This window comes from Coccinella septempunctata, chromosome 5, assembly GCF_907165205.1.
Source record: "Coccinella septempunctata chromosome 5, icCocSept1.1, whole genome shotgun sequence".
Classification (NCBI taxonomy): Eukaryota; Metazoa; Arthropoda; class Insecta; order Coleoptera; family Coccinellidae; genus Coccinella; species Coccinella septempunctata.
Genome location: NC_058193.1, coordinates 33,631,365 through 33,648,451, shown reverse-complemented (window position 1 = coordinate 33,648,451; position 17,087 = coordinate 33,631,365). Strand labels below are relative to the sequence as shown.

Genomic DNA, 17,087 nt, shown 5'->3' with positions numbered 1-17,087 from the left:
AGTTACGATTAACAACTACTCTAATGAAAAAAATTAAGGGACCACAAAAATTCCGAATTTTCAGGTAGTTTTTAACAACTTGAAGAGAAATTGTAGCAGAGGAAATTTGAAGAAAGAAAATTATAGCTCAAAGTGCTTCGTTTTTAGGACTAAACTCTCAAATTTTTAGCATCGGCGGTTTTTGAGTAATATGTTGAGTTACCACCGACAGAAAAATTTGTGAAATTTCTTCTGGGTGCTGATAACTTCAGTTTAAATTTCTTTTTTCTAAGACCTTGGTGCCATGCTCTTATAGTTTATGAAAATTTCATTTTTCCGATGTTTTCCGACAATATGCCAAATATCCTGTTACGTCCCTGATCACCGTAGCGCATGCGGTGCTATTTCTATCAGGGAATCTCCACACCAGTGTCGCCGAATAGGTAAACGAGACCTGTTCAATCTGTTGGTCTGCTACTGTTGCTGAATCACAATTGAACATAACCTCCCTAAAGCTCGATCAAGAGCTTTCAGTTTCAGAGTTTTCCCATTCGTATAACGTTACTTTACAGTGAGTAGTTAGTTTTCTGGGTGCATTAATATTGTATTTCTCAGCTTGTAACATCTTTGTGAGTTTCCTCACGCATTAAAAACCATGTGACGTTGATTTGCTTTTTATTCAACCTTTCCTTTTTCCTTATCCAATCCTGTCATAAAGTTTCATGACCTGCTTTCCTCATTCACTAACAAAAGAGTTCATTTAAGGTTGAACACGTAATCTATTTTTGGAGACAATGCACAAAAAGAAAATATACTACATCTTTGTCGCTTTCTTTCATGAGGTTTTTTAGTATTTTGCTTACTCCTTCAGATTAGATTCATGAGTAGATAATAGATTGCTAATGAAAATATTTTGAAAGTTAATTTTTTGATATTTCGTGTTGCAATGTTAGCAAAGACACCGTGTATCGTTTTTGGTGTATACTTCTGAAATAGTATCTGTGCTGTACTTTCTAACAATTCATAAATTCGCCCTAATTTCATATTTACGGATAGATCATTGATAATATTAAAATAAAAGATACCTCTAATCTTGTTCCGTCAACAATGTACAGATCCGGACTGGGATCTACATTGATTCCAACCCGAATATTCGAATATTTGCGCGAGATGCATCTCATGAAAGGTAGGTAAATTCTCACGTCTTCAAACCAATAATCAAAAACTTTTTTTTTGAAAAATAAGCTTATCTCAACAGAACTGCATCATATAACAATTCTGTCAGCTTCTAGCCGATCTTGAGATGCAAATATTGGGAATTGAAAGATACAATGCGAGAGTTGACGCTGGATTCTTAAAATTCGAATTATTTTTCGCTAAAATCATGACACATTTAGTTCAATTAGTTTTCAAGTAATCAAATAACGAGTTTTTTGTGTCGCGTTCTTTCAAATGTACTGAGATCTCAAATGAACAGATGGATTCTCAAATTTCGTAGAAATTATGATGAATATTGAGGCAAAAAATGCCTTAATCTCCTCAAAAATCTTCATTTTGCAGAAAATGGGACACCATTATACGAAAAAAGTGAGGTAACCATTCAGAATCGCATCCAAAAAGGACATAGGCATTCTTACGACATGGATTTCATCATAGGAGGCCTAGCAGCCTCCGGAGCCGCCCTATTTAGCAACCCTTTCGACGTACTGAAGACCAGGATGCAGCTACAGGGTGAACTTCAAGCCAAGGGCAAACATGCGGTCTTTTACAAGAACACTGTTCATGCAGCTTACGTGGTAGCCAAAAACGAAGGAATCCGAGGTCTTCAAAAAGGTTTAGGGGCTGCTCTCATGCTGCATTCATTGAGGAATAGTATTAGGTTAGGACTGTATTCACTGCTTCAAGATGAAGGTTATTTGACGGACGATAAGGGGAAAACCATAATGTATAGGAGTTTTATCGCCAGTGCGTCGACAGGAGCAGCTGGAGCATTCGTAGGAAGTCCTCTTTTCATGATTAAGACACAGTTGCAGTCCCAAGCTGCTCGGCAAATTGCAGTAGGGCATCAGCATCACCACCAAGGTGTTTTGGTTGCTGTGAGGAGTATATACAGTGCTCAAGGGGTGAGTTATTGATTAGGCTTGGCTGGTAAATGCATTAGCCTTGTGTGAATTGTTCAGTAGCCTTGAAAACCTATCATTTCGAATTCCGATTGTCTTCAGATACGAGGACTGTGGAGGGGAGTTTCTGGAACAGTGCTAAGGGCACTCGTAGGATCTTCTGCCCAACTCACCAGTTTCGCTGTAACCAAAGACATGCTTAAAGAATACGAGCCAATGAGGACCAATCCCTTGCTTGCTTCCATCAGTGCTGGTTTCGTCAGTACCATTTTCCAGACAGTAGCAATCACCCCATTTGACTTGGTGTCAACCAGACTTTACAATCAAGGTGGGTGTTTCACTCTTAAAAGTTCTGTAGTCACGTACAATATTTCCAGGTGTTGACGCTTCCGGTAAAGGTCTTCTTTATAAGGGGCTTGGCGACTGTTTCTTGAAAATATGGAGGGCGGAAGGATTTCAGGGATTCTACAAGGGAATTGGACCAAATTATATGAGGCTAGCGCCACACGGTGCATTGTGTTTAGTGTTTTGGGACTTATTGAGAGACCTACACATGAAATACTTGAGTTCGAAGAGATTGGAGACAGCAGTTTAACGTTTTCTTCAATTAAAGATTTGATTTGAAGAGTATGAAAGTGTTGAATACATATGGTTGACGACAGTCAAACTAATGATGGATTACGAATTGAAAATTGTCTTTCAGTTTGATTGAAAATCTTTTATGTATTAGAACGAGTACAACAGAGCAAATCCATATTTTAATTTTATAAAAATCAGAGTTTTTTCACAGTTTATGTACCGAAATAAATGAGTTCAGATTTTAGATATAGGTATATTTCTTCATTTACATCTGCTATTATAAAACTTCATGGGATCTCTTAAGATTGAAGAATATATCATTGCATCACATCAGGGCTATTCCATATGAGTATTTTCTTGAAATATTTCTGCTCAGAAGCATGAATAGAGCATGATCTATAGATTTGTTCTTCATCATAATGTTGAAATTTCTTGTTTTATTTTGTATTCTACTGGAAAACCATCTATGTATTGAGAAAATTCAAAAGTATTTTCTGATGATGCAGGTGTGAATGCAAAAAAAGAAGTAATAATTAAGTTGTATATAGTTGGAGAATCGGTAAAAATGTCTATTGGATATCTAATAGATATTCAACTAGTTAGATCATGAGGAAAATATGCTACATGGGGATATTTCATCCTAAACTTGAGGAAACCAACCATTGTATTGTTGAAAGCCTATTGTAAGGCGCAAATTATATCCAAGGAATAATTGAAATTTCCGTTCTGAGGATTGGTTTATCCAATGGTTTTACGCTCAAGCATCGTATAAATACACAATATTCTGGTTACGAATTCCCAAGTATTTGTCATTTCTGTATTGCTATATGTTCCCATTTGGAGGAATTGAGATGTGCTCGATTTGACACCGATGTAGACTTCTTAAACCGAATTGTTACTATGGATGAGACTTGGGTACATTTCTACGATCCAAAAACAAAGCAACAATCGATGGAATGGCGACACTCTGGTTCTCCAAGACTTAAGAAGTTTCGTGTACAAAAATCTGCTGGAAAAGTTCTTGCTTCAGTCTTTTGCGGTTGCCATGGAGTAATCATGATTGATTTTTTGGATAAGGGTAGAACAATCACCAGAGATTACTATTCGACATTACTGACCACTCTACAGGAAAAAATAAAAGAGAAAAGACGCGTAAAGCTATCCAAAGGTGTTTTGATTTTGCAGGACAACGCCCCTGCACACGAATCTCATGTTGCCATGCAAAAAATTCGTGATTTAAGGTTTGAATTACTAAACCCCCCCTTATTCACCAGATTTGACTCCGACTATCATCTTTCCTTAACTGAAAAAAATTTTAAAAGGTCGTAAATTTTCTCCCAACCTAAAGTTTACATGTACTTCCTTTTGCCTTGACTCAGATTACTTTTACCAGAAATTTCCAGATTAAAATTGTTCGACAACTAGCCTTGATGAAGGTGAAAGAAGTCCTCGAAACGTCAGAGTACCTGTAATAAAGTCAATAAAGTCCATATTCCTGATATTGTTCTTCTTATTCACTTTTACGTTGTTTTTGAGATCACACCACCGCTAAAATATTACCCAAGGACTGAAACCATGAACCCTTATCAATTTCACAACTTTTCTCATACAGAACATAATAAATTTGTCCCCCAACATCACATATATAATCCCCACCTGAGTGGGCATCATGTTGTTGCCCTCAGGTACTGAAATATTTATATGCAATATTAACATCGTCAAAATGCGAATCCTACATTATTATTATTACTATTTCACGGGGAATGGAAAACGTCCTTGGTGGACCTTGGAGAGCACTGACCCTTTACGACCTTGTCGGTTCTTGAAAAACATCTAATATTGAATTTTTTCGAGAGGAGCTCATGTTATGGAAATCTACCATTAAAATATCGCCTTACTAAATGTACATACCGACCGTTTAAATCATTTGAATTTGCGTCCTCAGGCTGGCTCAAATCGTTCCAGATGAGTTATGCTCGAGTACACGAAGCGATTTCAATTAGCAAGGAATATTTCGAAATAATTTTACTCCAGTGACTGTCAATGCAGATAAATAATTCGAATTAAGATATCTCAGTGGTTGGAAATGACGAGATGCTTTGATGTCTTTCATTACGATGATTTCTTGATTGTGCTTTGATCGAAATATGTTATCTGTTTGGATGCATAATGAATGAATTAATAACAATTATCCTGCTGAATCCTCATCTCATGGAGTTTTGTGAGATATATATTTCCTAATCCCCAAACAAGTTTCATACTGCATGGGCGTTCATCGGAGTTCAGAATTCTCTGGACCTTTCAAAAAAAATGTTTCTTCTTGATCTGCAAACCAGACCTCCACAGCTTTGATTACCTCCACGTTGGAAGAAAATTTACGACCTTTTAAACTTTTTTCAGTTGAGGAAAGAGATGATAGTCGGATGGACCCAAATCTGGCGAATAAGGGAGGGGGGTTTAGTAATTCAAACCCTAAATCACGAATTTTTTGCATGGCAACATGAGATTTGTGTGCAGGGGCGTTGTCCTGCAAAAACAAAACACCTTTGGATCGCTTTCCGCGTCTTTTCTCTTCAATTTTTTCCCGTAGAGTGGTCAGTGATGTCGAATAGTAATCTCCATTTATTATTGTACCCTTATCCAAAAAATCAATCATGATTACTCCATGGTAATCCCAAAAAACTGAAGCAAGAACTTTTCCAGCAGATTTTTGGACACGAAACTTCTTAGGTCTTGGAGAACCAGAGTGTCGCCATTCCATCGATTGTTGCTTTGTTTTTGGATCTTCGAAATGTACTCAAGTCTCATCCATAGTACCAATTCGGTTTAAGTCAAAAGAAACACTGTGGTTCTTGAATAGGCTGGCTAGTTTGCTTAGTTCCGAATTAGTTATTTTTCGCCATTAAAATACTCATACTTTTTTATACTTGGCAAACTGAGATATTTTGTGCCTACCGCAAGTTTCGCCTCTGTCTTCACTCTTCACGGCTGTGTAGGTGTAGCAGTCAACCGAGAGGATGCGGCGTCCTTTGCTGTCACAACCTCTCCAGGCAGAGCCCGCCATGATCCCGTATTCCCATGCTATAATTAACTTCAGTTATTTTGACGTGTAAATTTATTTAATCTCCACCGTTGAAACTTTTCCGCGTGATAGACCCCACCGCTTATCGATTCATCTGATCTCAGCGGCGAATTAACCAGATTTGGCATGTATGGCCAATTAAAAGTGAGGATTTAATGCCCGTAGTTTTTAAATAACCCGGGATTGATCGCTGAGTGGAACTGATCGAAGACAGGGATAGCGAGGAGGGGTACGGCCTACGGGTGTAGTGTTCGTTCTGATTTTGCTCGTTTTTTCTCGTTTGTAACGAGATATTATGGTGGGCTTGAGGGTGAAGTCTTGCGTGAGTTGTTTGCGAGCGTATGGAGCTCTGATAGGGATCTAAACAAAATAAGAACTGTAATGGAGATTACCCTGAAGATTTTTTATGGATTTCTGTTGATTCTCCTTCACAAGTCGATTTTAGAGTTGGGAAGTCATTGTATAAATTGTTAATTTGCAGAGATTCTTTTGCATTGTTATCCCTTCAAGTATAGTTGAAGTATAGATCATTCCAATGGTACAGATAACTATTTAAACTTTAATTGTAAAGGTTGAGATGAAAGCAAACATTTGTATATACTTTTTGTATAGGGTTTTCACTCCCAATCTCTGAAACAAAATTAATTAAAAATGAAATTAACGATTTGTTCCTTCGTAAATTGCTGCACCAACTTGTCAGGAGCAAATCAACTAGAAAAATTCGTTGCCTGACAATGAACTGGAAATAAAGAACGTTGAAATTATAATTTTATATTGTAACGTTTCGGAGTCTATATCAGACGGAAATCAATTTTCGAAAATCCTCTGAATTGTATCTTCTGTTTGACATTATATTGTTACAAAATAAAATTATAATTTCAACGTTCTTTATTTTCAGTTCATTGTCAGGCAACAATTTTTTCTAGTTGATTTGCTCCTGACAAGTTGGTGCAGGAATTTACGAAGGAGCAAATCATTTATTTCATTTTTTAATTGATTTTGTTTTAGAGATTGGAAGTGAAAATCCTAAAAAGTTTTAGGAAATGCAGAATCCTCCCAGAATAAATTTCAATCGATATTTGTATATACTACTAGCAAAAGTTGAGGAAGTTTAGAAGTTTTGAGACTGTTTGAAAAGTTCCAATTTTTTTATCCAAAACAGGACACGACAGGAATTAAAAAAGTTATTTAATTGGGATCAAAAGAACCATGAAGATATAAGAAAATAAATATTTGATTTCTCGTTAATAAATTAACACTTGGTGGACGAAAATGTGCAACTTCTGAAACAGTCACAAATTATCTGAACTTTACAACTGTGGAGAAGTATACAGGTTGAGACTTTGACTCGTACAAATATTTCAACAGTAGATTCTTGAAGTCAGAAGAAACACTTTTTTCCTTCACCATTTTTTCGAAACAGCTCGGTTTGAAAGATGGAGGCTGTTGAAAAACCATAAAAAATGCTACTTTCAGTTCTATCTCACAAACGGTTTTATCGAAAGAAATGAATTTCTTAATGAAGTTTTTCATTTATTTGATGAATCTTTTTCGAACACAAGGTATCACCCACGTCTTCCAGTTTTCTCATTATGGCCATTACGTACCATAAAAATACCAACAATTCAAAGAACCCAACTCTTGAAACAAAGTTGGACACTATCTGATGTAGTTTTGTTAAATTAATTATTTTCTCGTATAATGAGTCGTTTTCGAGTAATTTGATGTTCAAAAATGAAAAATATCTGTGATCTTTGGAAAATTGGGTACTTTAGCTGAATGCAACTCGGTTTAAAAGATCCAAATATGTGTAACGTCATAGATTCAGCTTGTTATTCTGAATTTTATTTCCCCAGGGGTGACAAAGCTCATTATGAAAACTTGAAATGTCTATATTTCTTTGTAAGGAACAAATCGGGAAAAATGGTATGGAAAAAAATGTTTTTTTCTCACCTCAAGAATCTACAGTTAAAATATGTGTACGAGTCAAAGATCCACCCTATTTATCTACCTTAAAATCGTTTTTCTTTCTTTAAAGCTGTTCCTGGGATATATTGAACATTTAGGAAATCCTCCTGGTTAGTATTTTACTGCCAGTAAATGGAAAGCAAAGAAAAAAAAGAAAGACGTCTTCCCAACCAATAGTTAGTGATGATCAAACATTGTGTAATGTTGTGTCTTTGCCTCTTTCTCTTTCGAGCTTTAAATGGTAGGCACCTTTATATGGCAAGTCTCGAGGTTAAGGAGATCGTAGACAATCAGGTCAGATAATATGTGGAATCCACCTCTTTCGTAAAATGCGATGGGTCTCACTTTCAAGAAGAGAACTTCGGAAAGCAATTTTTGGCAGTATCTACTATTCTGAGATTTCAGGAAAAATCAGTATTATATCTAAGTCATTTTCGGCCAGTTGGAAAAGGATGACCAAACCAGAAATTCATGCCGAAAGTGACAGACATAAGACGTCGTACATCTGTTATCAACAACACCTTGAAGTATCAGAGAAATATTTTTTCTGCAAAATTTTGTAGATTTTTGTCAGACATGAGCCAAAAACCACATCGATTCTTTGAGAAAGCATATGTTTTGTGCTAGAAAAATCTCTCTGATCAGAGATTCACATCGGATAAAGAAAGAAACAACCACAGATTAAGTTCAAGTGACTGTCTTAGGTCTTAGTTCTTAGGAACTCTACGTAAACCGCTCATAAGGGTTGCTATGAATGTCCAGGCCCATGAGAGCATTACTCACGTCCTTATCCTTAAAAAAAAAGAGGGGTATGGCAGTTGTTTCAACTCCTTATAGTATTTCTTGGGCGCAAAACTTTTATTCAGCTCCACATTGCGAATGGTAAATGAGCTTTCGATAAAACACCAACGCATGTTTGCGTCTAAATTGCCAGGCACTTATCCTCCATCCTTTCCTTCCATATTGGGTAAGAAAAGTCGCTTTAACTAGAGTTCAACGTAACATAACCAGTAGATGATGCTGCTTATCTGCGGAATACAAAAATCGAACAATTGTACGCTTGGCATTCATAACAACCTCTCAGGATCGTCGAAAAAGTCGACTCCTACGCCGTGACCAAATCGGACACCTCTACAAAATGTTATATATCCAAAACCGTGGGTTTTTCTGCGAAGGAGTTCGTGGCCACTTTTACTTTTCCGTCAGCGATCGTTAGTTTGGCTCGATTGGCGTTACGGCAGGGAAACAGGTCTGGCTTTGTGGGAATTGGCGAGTCGCCTTGAGTTTTTGCAAATGAGAATGATACAGGGGGAGATTGGTTGAAATCATTTGATAAAGTCTTCAAGGGTTCAATAGAAATGGATGGTAACTTAATTAAGGTTGAGAAGTGAGGATCTTTTTCAATCTGTTGCAGTTTTTCGAGATGAAATTCGAAAGTTGCTTCAGGGGTAGAAAAGAAGTAGTAGCCAGTGATGGAGAATACTTTGAATGATCTGTTGATTCATTTTATTTTCAAATAAATCAATTAATACTCCTAATATATAATTTGTATGTAAATGATGAAGTGAATTATCCATATATGCAGATATTTAATGTCAAACAAAATATTGATTCATCTTGAAAATGAAATGAATAATCATGGAATAGGAGGATATATTGAAAAATTCTTAGCCTACTATAGAACCGAACAAAATTTCAATATCAAATTATTTTATTAATCAACATATTCTCCTCCTAATTGAATACATTTATTACAGCAAACCTGCAACGTCTCAAGACCTTTCAAAATAAATGTTTCTTCTTGCTCTGCAAACCAGACTTCCACAGCTTTTATTACCTCCTCGTTGGAAGAAAACTTACGACCTTTTAAACTTTTTTCAGTTGAGGAAAGAGATGATAGTCGGATGGAGCCAAATCTGGTGAATAAGGGGGGTGTTCTAGTAATTAAAACCCTAAATCACGAAGTTTTTGCATATCAACATGAGATTTGTATGCAGGGGCGTTGTCCTGTGAAAACAAAACACCTTTGGATAGCTTTCCGCGTCTCTTCTCTTTAATTTAATCCCGTAGAGTGGTTAATAATGTCGAATAGTAATCTCCGGTTATTGTTCTACCCTTATCCAAAAAATCAATCATGATTACACCATGGCAATCCCAAAAACTGAAGCAAGAACTTTTCCAGCAGATTTTTTGACACGAAACTTCTTAGGTCTTGGAGAACCAGAGTGTCGCCATTCCATCGATTGTTGCTTTGTTTTTGGATCGTAGAAATGTACCCAGGTCTCATCCATAGTAACAATTCGGTTTAAGAAGTCTACATCGTTTTCAAATCGAGCTCAGATCGAACGCGATGCTTCTACCCCTGCACGTTTTTGGTCAACATTCAAACATTTGGGGATCCATTTTGCAGTAACTTTTCTCATGTCCAAATTGACGTCAACTATATGATGAACGCGTTCGTATGAAATATTCAGTGCTTCAGATATCCGTTTTAGCCCAATTCGACGGTCTGATAAAATCATGTCATGAACTGCATCGATATTTTCGGAGACTGACACAGAAACTGGCCTTCCCTATCGGTCATCATCTTCAATGGAAAATATACCTCTTTTGAATGCAGTCCAATTTTTCAAGGTCTCATACGAAGGACATTGATCACCAAGGTTATTAGGCATATCTTCGTAGATCTGCTTACCTCTCAACCCTTTTGAATATAGGTACTTGATGATGGCTCGATACTACAATTTTTCGATTTTCACAATTTCGGTGGATCTTCTTTCTTTTAATTTATTGCGTAACTCTGGTTTACAATTTTAAAACTTCACACTGACACTTCTAATGAGTCATTGTTCGTTGCTATGGTAACACAATATTTTTTTTATGCACGGAACTGGTCTAGGTTAACTAGATATCAATACAGCGTCGTATGTCTTTTTTCATAGAAGTAGTAGAACTAGTAGGGGTGAAATTTTAAGCATTTTTTAACTTGTTTTTGCCCCATCTTCGCTCACATGCGCAGAGTTATACTTGGATGGAAAATCCCTCGAAATCGCTACTGAACATTCTGTACAAATTTGAGACAAAAGTCCACGAGATGAAGCTGCACTTCGGCCCTGATGACAAAATACCCATCCTAAGAGAAAAATTCGGCATTCGGCATTGATAGTTACAGCACGACTTTGTTGTAATAATTCTTGTCGCGCAGATGGATGAATGTGGCCATTCTTCATTTCAATGCAGGAACGTACGCTTATAGTTTATGCACTCGGCGCAAATAAGAATTTGCACCGAGGGAAATTGCTGATTTCAATCACAATCCATCCTCGGTGGGAAATGATCCTTGCATCATTTTAATGAGGAACTATTTTCGTGTCGTTATTTGAGGAATATACGAGGCAGTCAGGAATTATATGAAATTACTTGGGCTGAAGGCTTTTATTTCGCAGATATAGAACTTCGAGATGAAATAGGACACGTCATTTACTCTCCTATAAGCAAATGACCATCGACCTAAGGTCCCTCAGCATTTAGCTTTACAATATGGAATGTTTTCAAAGTAGATTGCAACATTAATCACATACAGTGTGGTCCAACGAAAAGTTAACACGTCAATTTTCCGGCTTCAAAATGAAAATGTTGAAAATTGCTCGGACATGTCAATTTTTGATCCGAGGGGTAACAACTTTTACGATCTCTGCATCCCCGTAACTGCAACCCCTTAAAGGGGGTGAGAACAACCCCTTAATTTTTAATAGGGATGAGGGATGTTGCGATACCTCAAGTTGAAAATCTTATCGAGTACTAACTGATCCTGAAATTTCGCTTCAAAATTTCCATCCATAACGAAATGACACGTCAAATAGTGGAACAGTTCATTAAATGCTGGAAATTGACACCACTCACTTCCATACAAGTTATACAGGGTGATTCATAACTATTGGGACATAGGCCGTCAATTCACTGACCACTTCACGATCGGGATCATCCTCATTCAGTTCCTGATCTAATCGTATCTTAAAAGGATGAAATTTATGTTATTTAAGGATTCTCATTATTGTAACGCGTGAAACACCCAATACATCGGACCATTTCCTAGTACTAAAGGTCGGATCCATTGCTACATGACCTGAGACAGCCACGTCTCTCGCTTCGTCTCTTTCATAAACCCCTTTTTGTTTCCGACTGAACCAGTAGCGTCAAATTTGGCAAACAGTTGCACAACGTAAGCAGCGGATATATTTGTTCCAGGATATCGTTCGTTAAATAAACCGCAGAGTCGTTGTTTATAAGCAATGATTCTTCTTCTAAGGAATACACAATTCCAATTCTACTAAATTTACAATCGCTTTGACACACTTTTAACGTAAGGTAAATCGAAAACATGGTCCTTCGTCAAGTTTTCTATGATAAAATGGAAAGGCCACAAGATTCTTCGTCATTTCCATCATACCGCGAAAGGATTAAAATCCTACCATCCTGTCATCGTCACTGAAACTTCTCCGTTTCTCATATCTTCAGAAAAGGGGCCCGATGAAAAGAACTCCCATCTTTTTCCCAGTCAACATTCGCAGAAACCATCATATTTAAGATTCCAACCGGGTTCAGCATCATCTTCATTATTTACGTCCACCATAACCGTTATCGTCAACGTGAAAATCAGAAAATTGTATGATATTTGCAGATGATACAATTCCATTTGATAGTTCGTTCGCGTGTTCAGCTCATCTCTCCAGTGTTCTCTCTGCTTCTTTCAGTCGTATCGTATCGCATAACCGCAGGTTTTGATTTCAGGTGTATCTCCCAGAGAGGTAAGGCTGTAAAATGATCTCGCTCGATGATACCACAGCCGAAGACGTTGTAGGCCGTAATGAATGTCAGATATCGCACTAGGGCGTAAAATAGTGTGGAAAATTTTATGATTACTTCTGTGCCTGCGACAGAAGAATTTTTTAATGCTTAATGATACCTGGGGGTACGAGTTTGAGTTTATTAGGGGTTGTTCCAATGTTCGGTTCGGCATGAATGCCCTGGAAAAATTTGTAATTGTTCATGAATTCTCTTATACACTTATACTTTCATATTGAAAATGAGTTGAAATTGCAGTAGATGATACCTTATCCTAAAACATTTACACAGTGCTCACAAATTAGAAGTGGAATGAGCATTAATTTATGAAAAAATTGCAACCAAAGAATATTTTTTCTTGGAATGGCTTCAGACATGTCCCAAAATGAGTATCTTAGGTTTTTCTCCTCGGCTCAGTTGCTCATTAATAGGGGGGTAGGCTGAAAGGTGCCCCCTAAAGGGGTGTTTTCGCGGTTTTTCGATCATATCTCCTGAAGGACTGGAAATTCCGAAAAAATGCTCTTAATAATTGTTGTAGAATATCGAATTTTGTGTCAAATCAGACCAGACGTATGTATTTCGGACTAACTGTTTCCGTTATACAGGTTCTCGAAGTTTGACCAATTTTTCAGAGTAATGAGAAACATTCGTTTTAAAACCAGTTTTGTGGAAATGTCTATTAATAATAAAAGTTATCTCTATCAAAGAGGTTGAGCATTAAATTCTGCATCGAATGGCATTAAGAGCGAAGCTTTGGTTTCACAAAAGCAACCCCTGCTTATTTTCATCGAGGAATCATCTCCCTAAGTCCTTCGCATTTGTTCACAGACACCCTGTATAACTATTCATCATAAATTTGATTGACTTCATAATATAATATAACCATGAAACGATGAAACTAAAGACCTAGCTCAGATTTGCATTCAAGATGAGTCATTTATTAATAAACGAAATATCCGATTTCAAATCAACCTCCTGTCGATGAAATATGTGAAGCTGTCAACAAATACTGAAATAAATTTCAATAGTCCTATTTTTCATTTCATTTTTACCCTAACAATACCGTAATCAGCTTTCATTCAGTCTATATGACCCAGTTGACATTAAGGAAACGATTGCAACTTGTATTTGCGGGTAGGCATATTCAGGATCTTTCAGTTATGGTCATTCAAGGCTCTTTCTGAATAATTTATGGATCGGATTGCTTAACGGCAAGTCCGTTATTTCGGGAGATATGAAGCTACAATGTGGTGTAATATTTTGAAATGATATCAGGCTTGAAATAAAACATAACTTCAAAAGACAGGGCAAAAAGATAGGGTCAGTTGAAACTTTCTCAAGATCGAACGGTCATGCCGAGATGGATGAAATTCTCAGATTTATGACTAGAAGAGTTGCTCTTTCAGAATATGTATCACATTTAGATCTACGATAATTTTCCTGAAAGAAAAACTACCCAAACGTTGACCTTCCAAAAATTCCCAAAAAGATGGGGTCAGCTGAAACTTCCTCAAGACCCAACGGTTGTGCCGAAACGGATGAAATTCTCAGATTTATTACTAGAAGAGTTGCTCTTTGAGAATATGTATCACATTAAGATTTGCGATTATTTTTCTGGAAGAAAAACTACTCGAACGTTGACTTTACAAAAATTTCCAAAAAGATGGGGTCAATTGATGCCCCACCCCCCAAAATCACTTCTGGAACCGCCACTGTGCTGTATAGGATATGGATATCTTCCAGCGATGTCAATTCCACAAATATATTCCCAAGGAACCTCGATGATTCAGTGGCACCAGGATATTCTCATAGTTATCTTAAAAATCCTATGTCATGCATGCAGTTTCGATCCCTCAGCTATTTTTAAACAAACTGCATTATTGATGAAGATGACTCCATAACCACTAGCTCCTGGAGAGACGTCCTAGGAAGGTTAACAGTTCTCAAATAACAATAAGCCGCGGTTCTATTATATTCCATTCCATTAATTTGGTTTACCTCGTTGCGCTATTAGTCCATTAGGAATTCCGTAAGGCCAGCATCAATAGACTTCGGTTAATTGGTACCATTTGTAGAGCTACCACTTGAATGCAGGAATACTCTGAATCACGGCTATAATTAATTATTAAGCTTCGGTTTGATGTGTTTATCTTGAAAATTCATATTGAAGGAGTAGGTATTTGAGATTGTACGAAACGGGTTTGATTGGGATGGTTTCAGTTCATCGGTTCTGCTTGAAGATGACCCTACGTATACGAATAGATATGATATCATATTCTTACTGGTTTCTGGCGAAAAAAATCTGCGGTCAGGCAACAACTGAGCGCTGTTATTGTGGAATGTCAGCAAATAAGAAGCCAACAGACTAATAATACTCCCCATGTTATAAGATCCGTTTTCAAATCTCTATAAATAAAAATGGAACCCTGTTTTCCGTTGTCATGGCATTAGGTAAAAACGGCTGAACCGATTTTATTCATCTTTACTTTGAAATCTTCCTCATACTTTGTAGAAGGTTTTGAGGTATAAAACATTTGAAAAAGTTGCCTGGGAAATGGGTATAATCAAGAAAACTAAACGACATTTAAATTTCTCGCGTATGTGTATGTTTGGTAGTCTTCCCTCCACGGACAACCGAGTGGTAGTCAATGGTATAATAGTATAATAATTCATTTTTCATGTAGTTATTTCAAAGCATGATATAATATTCAAATTTAAGAAAGAGTAAAGTCAAGAAACATAGCCATCTAAGTTATTTGGATATTGCAATGATTATAATCATATCACTATAATTAATCCAATATGCGAAGAAAAAATAGATTAAACCGACTCGAAATCCAAATGTGAAGACGATCAAAATTGTATTTATATCGGTAGGGTAGAGTTCCCATTACATGGAGTACCATGTAATTAACGCAAAGATTGTGAGCAAAATACCAATTACACTTGGTATTCATTAGCAGACCACAATTGCTAATCATTAAGTAACCAGGTAATTCATAATTGCACGTGCAGTGGACTCAGATCAAGATAAAGTATCTGTATCGCTTCTTTGATTCATCTGCAGATTTGTGCAAGTAAAAATGTAAAAAGTCCAATAGCACTTTCAGGAAATTCAGTAGGAGGACCTCCAGGATTGTTGGAATTTTAAGGATTCAAATAATATTTGGAATTTCAGTTAATTGAAGATTCGCATACGTTAAAGTTCTGCGTCAAATTCCACAATTGTATGACAATCGACAAATGGACAGGGGGAATGTACATTATAAGTTCTTATGCAAAGAATTCTGTATGTTGGACAGGCATTGACTTTAGAACCTAACCGAATACATTTCTTATTAATGAACATCCACAAAGTTTCACTTAAGTCCTATTCAAAGCGCAATGATTGCCATTTAGGGACTAAATTTCAAAAAATCTACTGATTGGTTAAGAATAATTCTTTACAAATCAATCTTCTCTGCTATTTCAGGCTGTTCTTCTTGAAAATTAGTTTTAGAGCATCAGACCACATAGAATGTTCAATGGATATGACAATAAGAATTTTAATCATATTCGACTTAAAGTTAATGAATGTAGATCACCTATCTAGACTGGTTTTTACTTTATAATATTTTCTTATATATACCATGGTGGTTCAGTCATTCATTGTCGAACAAGGTTCAAAAGTATTCTTCCCAACATTTTGGAGGAAATTAAATGAAAATTAAGCCAAACTACATATCAACATTTTAAAAGTTATGGTTGGATCTTCCAACTCATTTCATAACCATCTAACGTATCAAGGTAAGATGCTTTGAAACCTTGAAACAAATTTGTAATTTTACTTCAATTCAAAGAATTATTTCGAATAGGAATGGTCCTTGCAAGGATTCAACTATTCTATAGTGTAATATTTCATAATAAATCCTGTACCGTTTAGTTTTGAAGTGCTCAGTGGGAAATTGGAGGTTCAAAATGAATAGGAGTTAAGTCGAACCGGAGAAATTCATTTAATAACTTCAATTAAGGAAACCTCGTGCCAAAAAACTACGACAAGCGCTCGCAAAAGCTCCCTAACAAAAAAATTCCGACACAACCTTCCAAAGGATGTCAAGAACCGTCTTTGTGATTGGAAATCTCTTCCCAATTTCAATAAATCATCCCATCAATTAGCGAACATGATATCACCCACATACGCGTCAAACAAACAGAATCCAATGAAAGAATACCCAACCTCGTCGTAGTAAACGGTTTTTCATCAATCAAAAAATCACAGTCGAGAAGACCTTCGCCAAAGAAGCACTGATTGGCTGGACACAGTGTTTAATTATAATCAACGCAAGGAGGCACACTGCTATTATGATCATCTTTTCGTTGACAACAATAAGTAATGACGTTATATTGTGCAGTGTGATGTCATTTGCATCAAACCTAATCATTTGCTATTTTCAGACAGAAACAGCGAAGAGATGTTGAGTAGGTTTGTGACGAGTCATTGAGGATTAATTACATACTCACACTTATTTTGATGG

The 17,087-nt window shown here is 36.6% G+C and overlaps 1 protein-coding gene across 1 annotated transcript; it reads left to right on the top strand.

Moving 5' to 3' along the window:
* Positions 1 to 118: 118 nt before the first annotated feature.
* LOC123314161 (solute carrier family 25 member 35-like) lies at positions 119 to 2,922 on the top strand. Its single transcript, XM_044899281.1, has 4 exons — positions 119 to 550; positions 1,540 to 2,102; positions 2,202 to 2,427; positions 2,477 to 2,922. Exons 2-4 carry the CDS (start codon positions 1,620 to 1,622, stop codon positions 2,692 to 2,694), a joined length of 927 nt encoding a protein of 308 aa, XP_044755216.1. The 5' UTR covers positions 119 to 550; positions 1,540 to 1,619; the 3' UTR covers positions 2,695 to 2,922.
* Positions 2,923 to 17,087: the final 14,165 nt, after the last annotated feature.